Source organism: Periplaneta americana, chromosome 9 (genome assembly GCF_040183065.1).
Source record: "Periplaneta americana isolate PAMFEO1 chromosome 9, P.americana_PAMFEO1_priV1, whole genome shotgun sequence".
In the NCBI taxonomy this organism is placed as follows: domain Eukaryota; kingdom Metazoa; phylum Arthropoda; class Insecta; order Blattodea; family Blattidae; genus Periplaneta; species Periplaneta americana.
The window spans coordinates 159396980-159417916 of record NC_091125.1 but is presented as its reverse complement, the minus strand read 5'-3'; the positions used below and the strand labels follow the sequence as shown (position 1 = coordinate 159417916).

At 35.6% G+C, this 20937-nt stretch overlaps 1 protein-coding gene across 4 annotated transcripts in view; it reads left to right on the top strand.

The window, feature by feature from the left end:
* LOC138706663 (probable phosphorylase b kinase regulatory subunit beta) overlaps positions 1–20937 on the top strand; it is a 76005-nt gene that overhangs the window by 39526 nt on the left and 15542 nt on the right. For all 4 annotated transcript variants that reach the window (XM_069836219.1, XM_069836217.1, XM_069836218.1 and 1 more), the window contains 8 exons: positions 2188–2303; positions 3960–4105; positions 5429–5561; positions 7337–7479; positions 9924–10126; positions 11468–11602; positions 14299–14539; positions 19110–19217. In XM_069836219.1, the coding sequence (XP_069692320.1) occupies positions 2188–2303; positions 3960–4105; positions 5429–5561; positions 7337–7479; positions 9924–10126; positions 11468–11602; positions 14299–14539; positions 19110–19217 (1225 nt within the window). The remainder of the gene's footprint in view (positions 1–2187; positions 2304–3959; positions 4106–5428; positions 5562–7336; positions 7480–9923; positions 10127–11467; positions 11603–14298; positions 14540–19109; positions 19218–20937) is intronic.

Below are 20937 nucleotides of genomic sequence, written 5' to 3'. Positions count from 1 at the left end.
AATAATAATAATAATAATGTTTAATGAACATCTAAAACGGAAAATAATACTTCTCACTTTCATCAATGGATTCTCTGCATATGTGTTCACTAAAACAAAATACCGAAAAGACAAAATGCAGAAGGACAGTAGAAATGAGACTACAACTTTCCACCATAAAACCAGATTGCAGGCTTAAAAAGCAAATACATTCGTCCCACCGAACAGAATTATTGAGATACTAGCTCTCACTTGTCTGTTAACTATTGAATACTAATAAAATATTACAAGGATTCCACAGTTACACTTTAGATTAAAAGGGGTTTCGCGGTGGAAAAAGTTTGAGAAACACTGCCATAGAGGAAAGAGTTTACGGATGTGTACACATAACAACCGTAATCGCGATTAGGTCGATAATCTCGAGTAGAGACTGTAGTCTACCACTGGTATTAGTGTTTAGTTACAGCAATTGATGAGTAGGACATAATTTTTTTTGTAAGGGGATAGCCTATACATTCACTTGTCCATGGCTGATCTTGCTCCATAGCTGACGAAAGGAATCCTAAAAAGTCCGATGTATTGAAAGTAGGGTAGTAGGCACATGCAGTACCCAGGAACTTCCACTCTCCCCTCTGCTTCTCGCCCCGCAAAGAAACAGCTCAGGAAGTGAGACACGGGCAGTATATGCGTTCATTACACAGCCTTTTTTCATGCTATTCCGCAATTTGTTATAGTAATTAACAGTCAGTGTTACATACATTTTAACCCCAGGTTAAGGACAACTATCTGCACCATGAGTGGCATACTCTTATGATGACTGGATTTCCTCTAAAAGTTGTGATCTGTCTTTCAGAAAACTGTAGAACTCCATGTAAGAATTATCCTTAAAATTACATGCAATATTTTTTTTGACAGTTTTCATTGAAAGCCGATTTCTCTCATCAGTCCAAAGGGAGTTCATTAACGAAAACACTCTTTCTGAAGATGCATTGATACGTACCGGGGATTGCTAATAGCTCTACAAACTGTATGATGAAAGAGTAGTGGAACGGAGAAAATTACTGGATAAAGCATCAGCACGTAGAGCTGAAAACCTGGGTTCAAATCCCGGTGCCGGAGAGAATTTTTCTCTATTCCACTACTCTTTCATCGTATGATGACGCAGAATATCTGCATGGAAACATCATATGTACTTCGGTACATTAAAATAATATCTACAAACTGTGCATAATACTTTCCTACCACCATCACTTTCAGCAAACTAGGGCACACCACGTGTAGAAATAGGATGTATCAAGCGAGAATGAGAGGAAAAAAAAGTTCAAAACCAAAAGCAGGGTTCAGAAGAAAATATCGCTGCCACCTGGAGGAAACTACATGAAAACTGTTGTTTATCAACCTGAATGACATATCGAATATCGGAAATCGGAACTTGTAATTGATTGTGGTGTCATCTAGTCGAAGTAATTTTAGAACAAATCGCAGAATTTACGAAAACATAAAACAATTTTTAAACAGAAAATTAGAAAATGAGACGACATTAAAAAAAAAGGGGGATATTCTCGTTAAAAGCGAGACATCTGGTGACCCTAGGATATACTCAAAACAATACATGGTGAGATATGGAAGCTCAAAGATGGCTGGCATTTCAGTGCTACCAACCTTGAACCTAAAGCACTAATATTACAAAATAAATGTTCATGGCCTTTAAAAAAGTTATGTAATGATCACATATAATTCGGTATATAAAAGAATAAATAATAAAATTATATATTCGCAATATATTATGTTATATTATAATCGCAAAATAAAATATATATACTACACAGTATGAGATCTGAATAAAATTGGTGAATTTAATTTAAAGTAGCTTGCTTCGCCTGATTAATATCTCAAATCGTGCCAACATAAGAGTTACAAATATTTAACATCATGATATCTGTAACATGCATATATTCCAGGTAGTATTGCCAGTAGTGAAATGAACCTAACAGCTAAAAAATCACTAAATTTAAGAAGATGATCAAGTAATAAGGGAAAAATGTTGCAAAGTAAACTATGGAATTGAATACCAATATTATTTAGCCTTGTGATCTAATGGACAGCATTTTCTTTTCGTGGGCTATTTAAAATATCTGAGGTTAAATTCCATGTTCACTCATTTCCTTCATATCATTATTTGTTTTGTTATTTCTCCATTTATTTCAGAGATCCCCAGTTCAAGGAGATGTTAGATTTGTTAGCAATGTTGAAGAAAGGATATTGTGATGGAATGAAAGTTAGAATTGGACGGCTACAGAATCTCATTTCGTCATCATGCATTGGTAAGAGAGATTTTTTATGGCAGTAGTTTAATAAATATTTAATTACCAGTAAAACTTCATTTATACGTGTTAGGGGGTCTGAAGAAAAAAAATACGTAAGTAGAAAAACGTATAACTGAAATGACATAACTAACATCTGAAATGGCATTTGAAGACTATACGAGTGAATTTAGTAACATCTTCACTAGAGAAATTTAGAATTTCACAATTGAACCATTTTTGAGTCTGTAATACACTTCTCTTAAAATTTATAACATATTCTTGAAGGATGTAAGATTATTTGTAGGAAATCTTAGCTGCTTAGAGCCAAAACTGGCTGATATATTACTATTGATGTGAAATACAGGGTGAGCCGTAAGTAATGTTATTGATTCTGGATGATTCCTTTATTGAAGAGCAACAAAAAAGTTAAATGCCATTTTGCCGTATTTTGAATAGTTTTCCAGAAAAATGTGCATTTTAAAGTACATGAATTACGAGATTGTGCAACGCTGTGTAATCAGCAGGGCGTACACATATGGCTGCATTGCTCTGAACAACCCCATCACTTGGCTTGTTATGAATATAGAAAAGTTGAAGATCATTGCCACGTACATTGTTTTAAACTCTTAAGAAAAAACACAAATGTTATACTGTTTAATTTTTGTGTTTAGTCTGTGTTAGAGAGCAGAGACTGAACATTTCTCATTTCACATTAAATAAAATCTTTGAAAATTTAAGATAAACTCTACAATATAATTTTAATTAAATGTTCAAAAAACGCAAGCAATAAGATATTGTTATTTCAAACTAAATTAAGACAAATTTCTACCCTCCCATTTCAATTGAATATTCTAAAGGACATAAACAATAATGATGCTCATGTCACATTATAAAAACAAAATTTCAAAACATTTCAAACTCTAAAGAAAAAAATAAAAATATGATATGCTTATTTTACGTTAAACTAAGTTTAAAATATTATTTTGAAACTCTCTGATTTGATTTAATTTTAATTAAATATTCGGTGAACACAAACAACAAGAAATCTTATTTTACGTTATAGAAATCTAATTAATGACTAAAAGATCTCCGTTTGTCGTACTACAAGCATTTTCTTCAGTCAATTAGAAATAGTTCCCTCTTACTTTAACTTTTAAAGTAGTAACTGGTAATACAAGAAATCAAATTTCCCGTAAAAGCAATTGTGTGTATTAGGGGAGAATCGGGTAGTATTGGACATCGGGTAATATCGGACAGTACGTTTCTTTCATCTACCACCATATGGTAGTACTTGAATGACATGGTTACGTTTTTCTATGCGACATCACAGAAACGTAACCATGTCAATCAGGTACTATCATCGTGTGGTAGATGAAAGAAACTCACTGTCCGATATTACCCGATGTCCGATACTACCAGACTCTCCCCTATGTTTACATTTCTCGTTGTCTCATCCATCTCTCCAGCAGGCAATAACCTTTACAGGGTTGCCAGAGTGCATCAAGTTTTAAAATCCCTTTGCAGAACGAAAAGTTACGTTTGTTGGGATCAAATTTCTGCAAATTTAAAGGATAAAACTAAAATTCTTTCAATTATTTAACATCATAATGCACTGCTCTCTTAAATTGACTGAGCATATCGGGAATTAACTTAATTCAATTTTCTTTAATACAGAACATTTAGACTTCATGAATACCGTGGATACATCTGAGATGACATTCCAGCAGTTTCGCCAACTTGAACATGAATATATTGGATATCAGAGTTTGACAGATGTTCCTAGAGCATTGCAGTACACAGAAGAACTTAAATCATATCAGGTATGTGTAATGAAATTAACTTCAGTTACTTAAGATATTTTTTAATTAACAAGATCTCACAGATGCTAATGAAAATGTAAAAATAAAGTTGTGATATGACATAATGTACAGATCCATAAACAACATTTGTACCACCTGAATTTTCCAAGTTCCAGTTATAACATACTATGCATGCTCAGTGCTAGCAAAATTTGGACCACCTGAATTTTCCAAGTTTCAGTTGTAACGTACTGCACATCCTCAGTAAGTAATTCAGATGGCCCAAATTTTGTTTCTGGATTTGTACAAGGAAATTGTAAGAAGTTTCGTTGTTAGTTATACATTACTTTTAGCACTGACTTATGTTGTTTACTACTAAATTCTTGCATGCATGCATGCCGAAGGTTGCGGGTTCGATCCCGGGCCAGGTCGATGGCATTTAAGTGTGCTTAAATACGACAGGCTCATGTCAGTAGATTTACTGGCATGTAAAAGAACTCCTGCGGGACAAAATTCCGGTACATCCGGCGATGCTGATATAACCTCTGCAGTTGCAAGCGTCATTAAATAAACCATAACATTTAACATTTCTTGCTTGCTGTCGTGGTGTTCAGCATTTCACTGGATTAAAACTTATGTATACTGGTGAACCTAAGTAACGTCATTAATTCCTGGGTTATTCTTTGAGATATTTCAAACCTAAAAGTTTAATACAATTTTGCTCGTTTTTACTTCTTTTTCGAGATAAAAATTGTTTTATATGAAACATTTCATAGCGTGTTTTGGAAAAACCATTGATTGAATTCCCAATGTGCTGAGTCAATTTAAGAGAGCAGTGTATTATGATAATAAATAATTGAAAGAATTTTAATTTTTTCCCTTAAATGTGGAGAAATTTGATTCAAACAAATGTAGCCTTTGCAGAGCGAAAAGTTATATTTATTTGGATCAGATTTCTGTACATTTAGAGGACAGAACTAAAATCCCTTCAATGATTTTTCATCTAATATACTGCTGTCTTAAATTGACTGAACATATTGGGAATTAAATCAATGACTTTCCCAAAACATGCCATGAAATGTTTCATATAAAACAATTTTTATCTCGAAAAGAAAACAAAAATGAGCAAAATCGTATTTTTGTTCGAAATGTCTCAAAGAATAACCCCCTGAAATTAATGACATTACTTATGGTTCACTCTGTATATGACTCAACATCATTTGGTACTCACTCTCCTCACAGTAGATGCTGAAGTGGTACCAGTTTCCTCTAATACAGTGTTTCTCAACCTTTTTTTTTATCATTTATAAGAACAGACTTTAATTTTGAAATATTTTCATACAGGTTTTCGAAAACAAACCATTACCTGAATTGCTGGATGTACTTCGCAACACTGAAGGGGTGTATGCACGGTGCCAACTGTATGGAATACTTCTGAAGCGAGAGGGACTCAAGTATGAATTTAATGGTCTCACAGGTAATTTTAAAAACTGAGTAAAAGGAGTCTTAAAATTGTAGTCATTCTTATCTAGTTCCTGTTGGTGGTTGAGTAGTAGTCAGTATGCATTCTATTTCTAATTATATTTCCTATAAAGTAATGACAAGTGGTTACAACAGCATATAGGTAACTAAGTTTGGACACTTCGCGTGGGTACCTTTGATGTAGCCGGACTAATTTCAATGACCTTCAAGCCAGCTAGAGCGTGAGATTCTGCTTTCTCCCTAGAGTTGGCACTGACATCACACCAGCTAGCAGTCAACACAGTGGAAATATAACACATATAATTAATACATCTAGGTACATTATGTACTCAAATAAAATAAATTGGATCCATAAAATAATAAATCCGTCATTAACTGTAATGTCTAGACTCTAGAGTTCCTTTATAATGAGAGTTGAGACGTTGACCCCAACAACAATTAAAATATGTAATGATTTGATAGCACTGAAAATGGAAAAACAAAACTCTTATGAGAAGTAAAACCATATACCTATATTATATTATATACAAATATTAAACGAATTCGATACTTAATTTCATCTTATATTATTTTATAATGTAATTTATTATATCTGAAATATAAAAAATTATTATTACAACTAGTTTGCCACTGACAAATAAGGAAAAGCTGTTAACTTGAATTTATTTGATGCAAAGCGTTACTGGATTATGCAATAAGGTAGGCGATGTTTGGATCCTGTGTCTCAACTCTATACTCAATTATTATCTTAGCGTATGCTCGATTAAACTAACCTCTAGCGCTTGAAAGTGGAACTAAACGCCGGCACACAGAGAAACAAAACACAGGAAAATTCGCTCAGTGTCCATTCTTTATAATCCCTATTCGCTGGTTACAATGTATAACAAAGTTTTGATCACCAAATATTCAAACCTGTAAGTGAAGTGTGGATGACTAGTGTGATTTTTCAACCTTCTCCTATCTTTGTGACAATCACTTTCCCCTAGCTTTTTTTAAGAGAGGATCCTGTTATTGTTAGCCTTCATCTTCTTCTTCTTCTTCTGCCTTTCCAAGGATTGGGGTTTATCCCGTTCCACGCCAAAGACATTTATTCTTGAAACTGGTCTTTCCATCTGGTTCTCGGCTGTCCTATATCTCATCTTCCATTTGGTTTATAAAATAAAGCTTGCTGTGGTAGTCTGTCAGGGGACATTCTGTTGACATGCTCTTGCCAGTTCTTTTGGTACTGAATTGCCTCTTGCACTATACTACTTCTTATACCCAGTGCCGCTCTTATGTCTGCACTTCTCACTCTGTCTCTTAGAGATACTCCTAATAGCCGTCTCATAAATCTCATTTCTGAGCTTTCAATTTTATTTTTGTCTTTTTTCCTCATTATCCAGGTTTCACTACTATAAAGTAACATCGGTTTCGATACTATATTATGCAATCTGAGTTTGACCTCCTTCCTCATTGAATTTCCTAAGTATCTGTTAATACATCCATTTATTGAATTATATTTTATTACATTGTTGTCAAGATCTTGGTTCAAATTATAAATGGATAGGTCGCATCCCAGGTATTTAAAAGTATTCACCTGTTCTATTAACTGATCTTTTATAACGATTTTAGCTCTTCTATTGTATTTTCCTTCCATAGCCATTACTTTGGTTTTATTGATAGATATTTTCATATTAAAGGTTTCCAAAACTTCATAATTATAATAATAAACAGAGTAAAAGAACTGGATGACCAGAGATCAGCGGCATTTTCCTGGGTTTCTGCTTGCAGTTGAAGACCACCTCAAGAATCTGTACCACCATGCAGGCTGCTTGCGGTACTGGGTGGCTGTGCGATACTGCAGCAGCCTGCTGCACCACACTGTGGACAGCATCAGCCCTTTCATCACAACTGTGCTGGTCAATGGCAAGCAGGTAAATGCATGTAAGATTTATTGTATGTGACTATTACACTGTTACTCCGTCATACTACTTTTGACCAATAAAACGGTACGAAAGGACATCTTTCAACCAATCATGGCTGCTTATCGCACAATTTTATTGCTTCCCTAGCATTTGTTTAATTTTATCGCTTCCCTAGCATTTGTTTATCTTTATCACTACTCTAGCATTTGTTTCTAGGTATTATATGAAATTCTTATTGAATTTGGTATTCCCAAGAAACTAGTTCGATTAATTAAAATGTGTCTCAGTGAAACATACAGCAGAGTCCGTATAGGTGAGTTTCTATCTGATGCTTTTCCAATTCACTGTGGACTAAAGCAGGGAGATGCACTATCACCTTTACTCTAGAGTATGCCATTAGGAAAGATCAGGATAACAGGCAGGGTTTGGAATTGAACGGGTTACATCAGCTTCTTGTCTATGCGGATGACGTGAATATGTTAGGAGAAAATACACAAACGATTAAGGAAAACACGGAAATTTTACTTGAAGCAAGTAGAGCGATCGGTTTGGAAGTAAATCCCGAAAAGACAAAGTATATGATTATGTCTCGTGACCAGAATATTGTACGAAATGGAAATATAAAAATTGGAGATTTATCCTTCGAAGAGGTGGAAAAATTCAAATATCTTGGAGCAACAGTAACAAATATAAGTGACACTCGGGAGGAAATTAAACGCAGAATAAATATGGGAAATGCGTGTTATTATTCGGTTGAGAAGCTCTTATCATCCAGTCTGCTGTCCAAAAATCTGAAAGTTAGAATTTATAAAACAGTTATATTACCGGTTGTTCTGTATGGTTGTGAAACTTGGACTCTCACTCTGAGAGAGGAACATAGGTTAAGGGTGTTTGAGAATAAGGTGCTAAGGAAAATATTTGGGGCTAAGCGGGATGAAGTTACAGGAGAATGGAGAAAGTTTCACAACGCAGAACTGCACGCATTGTATTCTTCACCTGACATAATTAGGAACATTAAATCCAGATGTTTGAGATGGGCAGGGCATGTAGCACGTATGGGCGAATCCAGAAAAGCATATAGAGTGTTAGTTGGGAGACCGGAAGGAAAAAGACCTTTAGGGAGGCCGAGACGTAGATGGGAGGATAATATTAAAATGGATTTGAGGGAGGTGGGGTATGATGATAGAGACTGGATTAATCTTGCTCAGGATAGGGACCGATGGCGGGCTTATGTGAACCTTCGGGTTCCTTAAAAGCCATTTGTAAGTAAGTAAGTATGCATTTGTTTCTTTGTTTGCCAACATTTCAAACTGCAAATTCTTTACAGTACTATAAAACATGCTTTGCGATCGTCATTTGTTTACAGCATAGACAGTCAACTGAAAATGGCTGGTTCGTTCAAACATTTTAGTGAAGCTAACATTAGTGAATTAGAATTTCAGTAAGTTAATTAATATGTTATTGTATTAGAGTACTTTATTTCTTCTAATCGTATAATAGTCAATTAAATCCCACTCAAGTTTTAATTTTCTCTAGATAAATCGAAACCTCTAGTGAGATTACTGTTGATCATTTTACCCTGATTTCGGTGTTAAAAACGGTTTAATTTCGGTGAATATTTCGTAAAGAAACTAGCAATTTTCGCGCATATTTCGCACCCTAAAAAAACCCAAAATATAATAAAATAACTTTTTTTAATCAATATTGAAAAAAATCCCTTTGAAACTATTAGATAATTGTTTGCATCGTTAATTAAATTCATAATTCAATTTCATTCGACTGTGAGGGTGTAACCGCTACCTTCTTGATCTCACGAAAGGCAGTTGTTCAAGAAAGAGAAATAACCGTTGTCTGCTTGCACTGCTCCCTGGAAGTAGTCCCTGAAACTATGACTATAACAAAGAACATTTTATTTGGAAGAAAGAGTAATTTTTCTTGCGAATTCTCCATGAAACCTGTTTTTTGTTGAAAATATCGTGATTATATAGATCCGTCGAGTTAACTCTGTGGTAGCGTGTCTGCCTCCAGACTAGTCGGCCCGGGTTCGATTCCTGGTGGGGTCAGAAATTTTCTTGTAAAATTATCGTCTCCTCTTCTGCTGACAACACCATATCATCAGCAAATCTTATGATGAACTTTATTCTTATTCCTCCTACTATCACGCCTCCCGTGCTCTGAAAACAGTTCATGTTTAATAGTTTGTGACACAGTTGTCTACTTTGAAAAAATGCGAAGTATACACTTCTTACATGTTTTCCAGACATTTGGAAACGTTCACTGGGATCACTGTATATCATTATCAGATACATGGATTGTTATTTGTTCGTTTAATTTAATTTTCTTTACGCCTTCGTCAGAAGCAAAATGTTTTCCTAGACAACATTCGCCTCCTCAAACTTGTGATAGTCTGGGGATGCAAGTTCAGAGCCTGACATTTCCCACGTGTGTTGCAGTTGACTGTGGGTGTGATCGGCCACCAGGAGACTGTGTTCGACAAGCCCATGACCCCTGCAGAGATCCAGTCCGTCATGTACTCCACCATTCAGCCCTACGACGTGATTCAGGCTGTGCTTCAGCAGGAGGTGGTGCTGTACTGCGGCCGACTCATCGCCACGAACCCGGAGATGTTCAAAGGAATTCTCAAGATTAGGGTAGGGTAAGTGCTTTACTCTGCAGAAATGTTTGAATGTGCGCATTGTTAAGTTTTATTTACTCCCTACTTTTTCTGGTGTTTATAAATGATCTTGCCCCCCTAATAAAAGATATAGGTCTTCCCACATTATTTGCAGATGACACAAGTATAGTAATTACAGCCAATAACTCCAACACATTCCAATCTTCAACAGAGGAAATTTTCTTCAAAATATGTGACTGGTTCTCAGTCAATAAATTGGTATTAAATTGTAACAAAACTAACATAATTCAATTTAAATCCTGTCCAAATTCAACCTCGCAAATTTCTAGCTCAATAATTAATAATAGATCCCTATTAGAAACAACAACAACAACAACCAAATTTCTTGGCTTAAAAATCGATAATGTGTTGAATTGGAAAAATCATATTAAAGAAATTACCCCCAAACTAAATTCAGCTTGTTTTGCTATTAGATCTATGCAAAAGATAGTAAATATCAATACCTTAAAAACAATATACTTTGCATACTTCCACTCGGTAATGAGTTTTGGAATAATATTCTGGGGAAATTCCACAGATAGTAACAATATATTTCTATTACAAAAAAGAGTAATTAGAATAATAGTAGGTGCCAAATCTAGGGAATCGTGTAGGACTATTTTCAAAAAACTACAAATAATGCCCATGGCTTGTCAGTATATCTTTTCATTAATAACCTTCCTCGTATGTAATCGTGAAAACTTTGTAACTAATTCAACAGTTCATAGCATAAATACACGTCAAAGAATGACTTTCATACTCCATCGGCAAGTCTATCGTGCTATCAAAAAGGAGTGCGTTATATGGCAGTAAAAATTTTTAACAGCCTTCCTATCGATATAAAAAATGAAACTCAAAACATAAGATTATTTAGGGTCAAATTAAAGAAGTACCTAGTTTCTCACGCCTTCTATTCTGTAGGTGAATTCATGACATTCAATAACGCTTCATGAAATTGATACTAAAACTATGTGTTGTACTAGTAGACTATATTGTAAATCTCATCTGTATATATTTCATCTAGACTGTGACTATAAATTAAGATTTTATAATAGTATTAAGTTTTTTGACTTGTTTCATATTCTAGCTGTAAGCAATGAATGAATACCATGAAATGTTAATAAATACAATACGATACAACTCCTATCGAAATTTAACTTACATTTTCTTAAGGCAGGAGATGGGTGAAAATTTGGTACAGTAATTTTTTGTTATAAATCACATTTTTCGTTTTTTGTAGAAAATGAAGTTGTGTTGTAAAGAATTACATTTCAGTATTGTAGATGATGTGGCTGATCCAGCATTGTGTAACTGTTTCTGCAGCTGGGTCATGGAAGCCATGAAGCTGTACCTTCAGATGACCTCGGAATCCAAGTCTCTGGAGGATCACAGTCCTTACCAAGTTCGACAGCTGCTTCACAAGGTGCTCTCTGTGAGAGAGTGGGCGACTCAGGAGAAGTAAGTTTCTACTTACTTCATTGTTGCATAATTTCGAAGGAAAAATTGTTCTGGGGCCGGGTATCGAACCCGGGACCTTTGGTTAAATGTACCAACGCTCTACCAACTGAGCTACCCGGAAACTGAGCTACCCAGGAACTTAGAGTACCAACTGAGCTACCCGGGAACTTAGAGTTCCCGGGTAGCTCAGTTGGTAGAGCATTGGTACGTTTAACCAAAGGTCCCGGGTTCGATACCTGGCCCCAGAACAATTTTTCCTTCGAAATTATTCAAATCAACTTTACAGGGAGTTATACCTGAAAGCTTGATTTGCTTCATTGTTGCAGTTGTCTTGGTAAGGAACGCGAAATTGGGTTGTAGAAGAAATGACAGCAGGTTTTAAGATTTCAGCTAATGGAATTTTATGTTTCCTATAAACCTGTTTTCATTCTACTTTTTCTACGTTTAACAGTTTAGGTCAGCATTTTTCAACCTTTTTCACAATTTGGCACACTAGAGTTGTAATTTAACGTTATTGCCAAAACACGCTGTCTAAGTGAGTATTGCATGTTTGCAGTGTTAAGGGGAACTAATCACTACATATATGTTCTGCAATAATAGCCAATATCAACAATGGATGACAGTTGTTCCAGGGTTACTAATATAAGTTCTCCCAGGACCACAGAGATCATAATATTCAATTTATACTAACTCCCAAAGAGAAATTATATCTGATTTAATGGTAAAAGTTTATGTGGATCGCCCTGTATAATCACTGGTCAATGAATATCAGTTTTCTGAAGTTCTCTCTTTTCCTCAGTGAGAATTTTTTCGTGAAACGTACTTGTGATGTACACAATGTAGAACAATTATTTTTAACTACATTTGAAATTCTCACTTAAGGGGTTAGGTACAGCTTACAGCAGTAAAATTTTGGAAATATTCAACATTTTTTTCCTTCATTACTGTATCTTATACAATAATGAAAATTAGTTGTGTATATGTGCTATATGAAAAAAATATTTTTACGATTTAAAAAAAATATATTTTTTTATTTATTTATTTATTTATTTTTTTTTTTTCAAAATTCAGTTCACTGCGCAGTGATGAAGCGTTTCCCACATAACTCAAAAACTATCCAACATTCTGTGATGAAATTTTTTGTGTGTATTTATACATGTCATATCTACAATATGATACAAGATCACTTCTCCACCTGTGATAGATTGTCTGATAAAAAATAATTCATTTTAAAAATGGTCAAATATCAGTATTTTCTTCTAACACAAAATAAAAAAAATATATTACTTATTAAGGAATGTAGTTGAAAGAGCATGATATTGTAAACATGAGTTTCAGCAATAAAATAAAAACGAGAGAACATGAAAAGTTAGCAAGTTTATGAGTTATGAGGGAAACGCTTCATCACTGCACAATAAACTGCCATCATTTTGAATTATGAAAAATATATATATATATATATTGTCGGACCATCGGATCTGTGCCCTGTCAGCGCTGTCATTCTTGGAAAAGTTAAAGCCTGTACTCACTCCATTCCACCTGCTTTCCTCCCACCACGTTAAACAGCAAACTTTCGTCGAACGGTGCCATAAATAACTGGTCCTTCATGCTACAATACATCTTGTATTTCTACATTTTTAAACCTAAATCCCATGTCTTGAATCACTTTCTGTAGCATTTCTGTCCAACCTTGGAAATGATTGGTTCTCTCCCAACCTTCAGTAATTTCTTCAATGTCGGAACTTCTTTCTGCACGGTATAAAATATACATCGGTTCATATCATCTACAAGAATTAAAGGTCCCCTTGATCTGTTCTTCCCTGGTGATTTTAGCTTTTCATCTCCTGCACAGACTCTCTCTCTCCTCATTTTCTTTATTAGGCGCTCTGACCTGCCTATATAAATTACATAACATGTTGTATCAGTATTAGTTAAGTAAGTAATTTTAATACATAATCAATTGAAATAAAATAAGCCTCACCTGTGATCGCAGCTGCTCTTTTCGTTGCCTTATTTATAGGAAACAGATATTGACCTGTTTGTTTCTCTTCATCGCAAAATGCTATTACGTACTTAATAATATTTCTTTCGCCACTCCTTGCTATAGTGTTCATGGAACACTGGACTGCAAGCGCTAATAAACTGTCTGGCAAGAAGGCTCAAAATTGTGAGTAGTGGGGGAGAGAAAGGGAGAGAGATAGGAATGCAGGGAGAGAAATGAATTACCGAGGCTGAGAAGAAATTAGGGTTCAGTTCGCATATCTTACAGGGGCACAGATCCGATGGTCCGACAATATATATAATTTTTTTTTTTAAATCGCAAAAATATTTTTTTTCATATAGCAGAAGGACAGTACTTTACACATATCAATTTTCATTATTGTACAAAACACAATAAATAGAGGAAAAAAATGTTGAATATTTCCAAAAATTTTACTGCTGTAAGCTATACTTAACCCCTTAAAGTCAGACTCACAGGAAATTAGTTCTAGGCCTGTAGTATGTTGAGTGATTAAAAGCAGAATATAAGTATTCTATTAGTTTTAGGAATAAGGTACACCCATCTTTTGATTTAATTATTAGATAGTAACTGACTAAATATGGAGGTTTGTATCATTGTATGACTCGCATAATTTCAGACCAGCTTGTTGAGTTTGTAATATTGAAAAGTGATATGTTGTAATACTTTCTTGTAGTCTGACGCCATTACAACGACGCCGGCTGGAGGGTTGTTTGTGCCGTGTGCCAGCTCACTTCTACGGGCAGGTGTGGGATGTGATGTCCCGCACTCCACAAGGAATACGAGTGCAGGGGAGTCACCTGCCACAGCAGCCGACACTGTCCAACATGACGCAGTCTGAACTCAACTTCGCGTTGCTTGTTGAGGAGATGTTGAACCACATCCAGAAGCCTGAGTACAGACAGGTTGTGGTCGAGGTGAGAGCCAATGAAATTATTCCTATGTTACGAATACACCGTAAGTCATATGAGTACCTGCCAGCAAAAAGGTTTTAACAAACAGATTCGGATAAATCGCAATATAGCGAACGCCAGTAGGATAAAGGTACGTCACACATTGCTACTTTTGCTGCGCAACTTTTGTACTGCAGCTGCAAAAGTTGCTTGTCGTGTTCACACATAAGCCAGAAGTAGCGCGCTGCACGCTATTTTTCGTGCTGCGCAACCCAGATGCTGCAAGAGTTGCAACTGGAGGTTGCGAGTCTGTTCACACACAAGGCGCTACTTTTGCAGCCGCAGTCATGCTGCAGGTTCCCATCTCCGTGTTGACTTCTCAATATACATTTTGTGGTTATGTTCGCATTATTAACAAACTCATGTGAAAGCTTACTTATATATTATTTGCTTTTCTGTTGTATCTAGTATTCAGAAATTGACATTATGTTTACTATAAAGCTTTTAAAAACTCCTATATACTTAAACAGCATATTCACGTAATCAATGTTGGCAACCTTCCTGTTTGGAACTACACTACGGAAAATTAAAAAAATGAATTATATCGTCAGCAATTATGCTCAGACTGTGTTGTGTATTTAATAACTGTTACAAATAATTTATTTTCATCACATATAACTTACTTACGAATGGCTTTTAAGGAACCCGAAGGTTCATTGCTGCCCTCACATAAGCCCGCCATAGATCCCTATCCTGTGCAAGATTAATCCAGTCTCTATCATCATATCCCACCTCCCTCAAATCCATTTTAATATTATCCTCCCATCTACGTCTCGGCCTCCCCAAAGGTCTTTTTCCCTCCGGTCTCCCAACTAACACTCTATATGCATTTCTGGATTCGCCCATACGTGCTACATGCCCTGCCCATCTCAAACGTCTGGATTTTATGTTCCTAATTATGTCAGGTGAAGAATACAATACGTGCAGTTCTGTGTTGTGTAACTTTCTCCATTCTCCTGTAACTTCATCCCTCTTAGCCCCAAATATTTTCCTAAGCACCTTATTCTCAAACACCCTTAACGTATGTTCCTCTCTCGAAGTGAGAGTCCAAGTTTCACAACCATACAGAACAACCGGTAATATAACTGTTTTATAAATTCTAACTTTCAGATTTTTTGACAGCAGACTAGATGACAAAAGCTTCTCAACCGAATAATAACACGCATTTCCCATATTTATTCTGTGTTTAATTTCCTCCCGAGTATCATTTATATTTGTTACTGTTGTTCCAAGATATTTGAATTTTTCCACCCCTTCGAAGGATAAATCTCCAATTTTTATATTTCCATTTCGTACAATATTCTGGTCACGAGACATAATCATATACTTTGTCTTTTCGGGATTTACTTCCAAACCAATCGCTTTACTTGCTTCAAGTAAAATTTCCGTGTTTTCCCTAATCGTTTATGGATTTTCTCCTAACATATTCACGTCATCCGCATAGACAAGAAGCTGATGTAACCCGTTCAATTTCAAACCCTGCCTGTTATCCTGAACTTTCCTAATGGCATATTCTAAAGCAAAGTTAAAAAGTAAAGGTGATAGTGCATCTCCCTGCTTTAGCCTGCAGTAAATTGGAAAAGCATCAGATAGAAAGTGACCTATATGGACTCTGCTGTATGTTTCACTGAGACACATTTTAATTAATCGAACTAGTTTCTTGGGAATACCAAATTCAATAAGAATATCATATCATACTTCCCTCTTAACCGAGTCATATGCCTTTTTGAAATCTATGAATAACTGATGTACTGTACCCTTATACTCCCATTTTTTCTCCATTATCTGTCGAATACAAAAAATCTGATCAATAGTCGATCTATTACGCCTAAAACCGCACTGATGATCCCCAATAATTTCATCTACGTACGGAGTTAATCTTCTCAAAAGAATATTGGACAAAATTTTGTATGACGTCAACAAAAGTGATATTCCTCTAAAGTTACCACAGTTGGTTTTGTCCCCCTTCTTAAAAATAGGTACAATTATGGACTCCTTCCATTGTTCTGGTACAATTTCCTTTTCCCAAATAGCAAGTACAAGTTTATAAATTTCGCTATATAATGCACGTCCACCCTCTTATATTAATTCTGCTGGAATTTGATCGATACCTGGAGACTTGTATTTTTTCAGATTTTCTATCGCAATTTCGACTTCTGAAAGCGTGGGTCCAGGTATAAATGGCTCAGCAGTTTGTATTTCAATTTCGTCCCGATCATTTCTATTTGGCCTATGTACATTTAATAGGCCTAGTTGCGCAAAATAGTTTTTCCATCTGTTTAGGATTAATGGAGAGTCTGCAAGAAAGTCACCATTCTCATCCTTGATCACGTTTACCCTTGGCTGATATCCGTTCTTAAATTCCTTTATACCCTTATATAAATCTCTAATGTTTTTATTTTTACTACTTGTTTCTACCTCATTCAGTTTTTCCTTCAAGTAATCTCTCTTTTTATTCCTAAGTGTACCACTTGCTTCCCGTCTTTCATTGAAATAATTATCTCTCTTCTCAATTGGATCCTGTAAGAATTTCAATTTTGCCTGTTTCCTTCTTTCTACTACCATGTAACAATCTTCATCGAACCACGGTTTGTTTTTCTTAGTTTCATAATAACCTATGCTCTGCTCAGCTGCAATTTTGATACTATCTCTGATATTTTCCCACACGCTATTAACATCTAATTCTTTCTCAACTTCGTCGGAACTTTCTAAAGTGGCAAACCTATTCGAAATTTCGACCTGATAATTTTGCTTAGTTTCCTCGTCCCTTAATTTCAAAATATTGAATTTAGCAATATTAACTTGTTGCTCCACTCGCTTGGCTACTGATAGTCTTTCTCTTAATTCTCCAAAAAGTATCATTGGCACATTTGGGTGGTAACACTGATTGCAACCGCAGCAAAAGTTTCAACAAAACCAATATCAAAAATGCTGCGGCTGCAACCCTGAGAACCCTGTTCACACGTCGCTACTTTTAAGTTGCGCGCAGCATGGAAAAGTAGCGGGCAGCAGGTTCGGCAGTCGCTACTTTTCGGGTTGCACCGTTGTTCACACGTCGCAGTACGAGAGTTGCGCAGTTTTTTGTACTGCAGCACTGCAAAAGTAGCGACGTGTGACCATACCTTAAGTTATCCCCACCCGCATGAAATGTGCATTCGACACAACACTCGCCTATCACGTAGTGTGTCTGTTGAGCTAGTAAGGGAAAGTGGAAGGGTCGTGGGCGGAGCTTCTACGTTCGCTATATTGCGATTTGCCCACAGATTCTAAATTTTACAGATGAGAAAAAATTCAGAATTTTATTTGAAAATGTTTTATATTTTTTCTTTGCATTTCATAGTTCATGTACAGGTGCGGCAAAGGAATTGGACGATTTTAGGAGGTTGTTTACTGAGCAATGTCAGGTTTGGGTACGGAACGATCATTAGCTTGTGTGATGCCATTTTAGTATTCATGCTTTTTCGTTGAGACATTTTCCAAGAATGGTGATTGTGTTATCAAAACACTGCGACTGTTTCGTCTCCATTTTGATGTTGGTTGCCACAGAGCCATTCTTAGTCACAATACCATGTTGAGATGGTTAGAAGACTAAAGATTAACAGCATCAGTTTCCAATAAGAAACCACCAGGCCATTCGAAATGTGTGGACCCCAGAAAACATTGGGTAAATAAGACAGGCTATTAACGAGGAGCCCATATCGATCTCCTAGACGGTAGGCTGCAGTGCTGACTTTCAGATTGCTCTGTTCGGCCATTCTCACATTTAGATCTCAAGTTTCATCCTTATAAACTCATGATTGTTCAGCAATTAAATGAGGGAGAGTATGTCCAATGTAAGACATTTTCTGAGAGAACGCTCGACATTTTGACATATGAAATTGTTGTTTGAATGAGTGACGAGGCACATTTCCACTTGAATGGTTGCTTAAATAAGCAAAACTTCAGATATTAGGCGCCTGAAAAATCCTAAAGAACTACACAAGCCATTACCCAGAAAATCGCCAACATGGTGGCGAAATGTTGGGAAGAGTGACACGTAACTTCAGGGAGAGACTTGAAGAGTGCATAGCAAAATATGGACTACATTTGAAGGACGTAATTTTCAAGAAAGCCTAAATGTATGTACCAATATCAAAATGGCATATATAGGCAGTTTTTTTGGGAAGTAATAAATTTGTTTTGATTTACATATCTACTGTGTTATTTCTATTTGAAAACCTTTCAACACCTCTGTCACACCCTGTACAACGTTATGTTAAACCCCTTTGTCACAAAGAAATGAAGAAAACAATGTGTTTTCCCATACAAAAAGGTTGTAATACTGTAATTGCCTTCATATTATTATTATTATTATTATTATTATTATTATTATTATTATTATTATTATTATCATTATCATTATTATTATTATTATTATTATTATTATTATTATTATTATTATTCAAAATAGTAAACATTTCTGATGTTGTTATTGGAATTATATTATAACGTCAATATTCACTTTTAAGGTTTTTTTTATCATTTTCTTTTTCAGATGTTGTGCATTGTTTCCACAATACTCAGCAGAAATCCCGAACTGACGTTCCAGAATCAACTGGATCTAGATCACCTTGTTACAGAAGCCTTCCACATTTATTGCAAGGTAAATGTTTACTCGTTTAGCTCTTCCTTTTATTTACCACTTATTCTCATTTTACATAATTTTGTAATTCAGAATAAGAAGTAATAACTGGAGGAATGTAACCAAATTTCACCATCGTAATAACCATAACCATAATCATCTTCATCATCACCACTATTGTTGCTGCTTCTGTCTTCACCGACACCACTACCACCACCATTAATTGTTTTGATCTTACAATATATCTTGTTCTTCAATGTTCAAACCAGATAGTTTCTTCTCTTCTTGTTCGTCTTCTTGTCCTTATTCTTTTCTTCTTCTTCTTCCTTTTTTTTTTTTACTGCTTGTACAGGCTAACTACCCTATTCCAATGTATACAGGGTGATTCAGTAACAGCGTGCAAAAATTAAATAGGAAACAGGGACTGCTTTACATAAGATTTAGGGATAAGAAATGTGGGGTCTGCAAATCTGAGTTAACAACATAACATTTTGTAGGTACCTTATAACAGGTACTCGAAATAACAGCCATCAACATTTATTATTTACATTTAGTATTTATGTTTAAGTTTACAATTGTTTTTTTAGTCCGCCAAGTTAGCTCTGGTAGCGTTTCTGCCTCCAGACTAGCCGGCCCGGGTTCGATTCCTGGCAGAGTCAGAAATTATCATGTAAAATTTCTACGTCGGGACTAGGAGAGATGGCGGTGCACAACTTCTATTCACTGGATTGTTCACCAATATGCCTGGGTTAAAACCCAAATCTCTCCATAGTGCATATGAAGAGAAGGCTTATGTCACTGTTGATAGTGATTCGTCCATCGGATGGGGACGTTAAGCCTGGAGGCCCCCTTGGTGCTATTCAACAGCAGTAGACTACGTACCGGCACCGGGTTTCCCCTTTTCCCTTCCTCATCTTCATCATCATCACTCATTCCAGACACTACACTTACACATACACTCACCCTAGTACAAGACATAACTCTCCACAGATACACATCCTGTACAGTGTGGCCTGTCGAAGTGGTGTACAACTAGAAAAAAATGGGTCACAGTCCTGCCATCTATCCGCAATATGCGGAACTAGAATCATACATACATACATACATACATACATACATACATACATACATACATACATACATACATACATACATACATACATACAATTGTTATTTACATATAGCTAGTTGGCGATGTATGCAGTGGAGGAAGAAAGGAACTGACCACACTACTCCATTACCTCCTGGCATAGTTGCTTCATAAGTGGTGCTTTATTGGTATCACTTGTGAGTTTAAGACCTGTTTTCATACAGTTGACTAAACAACATAGATAATCCATCTTGTTTTGTTTGTTGACGTGTCATCCACAAGGTGGTTCTGTCTCTCGTATTTACATTGCCACATTACAATAAATGATATGAGTCAATGACAGAACCTTTCATAATTGAAACCATTCGAAGAGTTAATAACAGTATGTATAGTATGTTGTTAACTCAGATTTGTGAAATGATATGAAAATAAATTAATAATTTAAATAAATGTGAATAGTTTGTGTAAATAATAACAGTAAGTGATAGCAATAGGCATGTTTAAGCTCATATTGCTGTAATCTGATTTTGCATAGCTCAACTTCCCTATTCCAAATAGTATTTTCTATGTAATTTTTGCATGCTTTCACTGAATCATCCTGTATAACTTCATTGGTACTTTCCTAGGGACATATATGAGAGATACATAAAT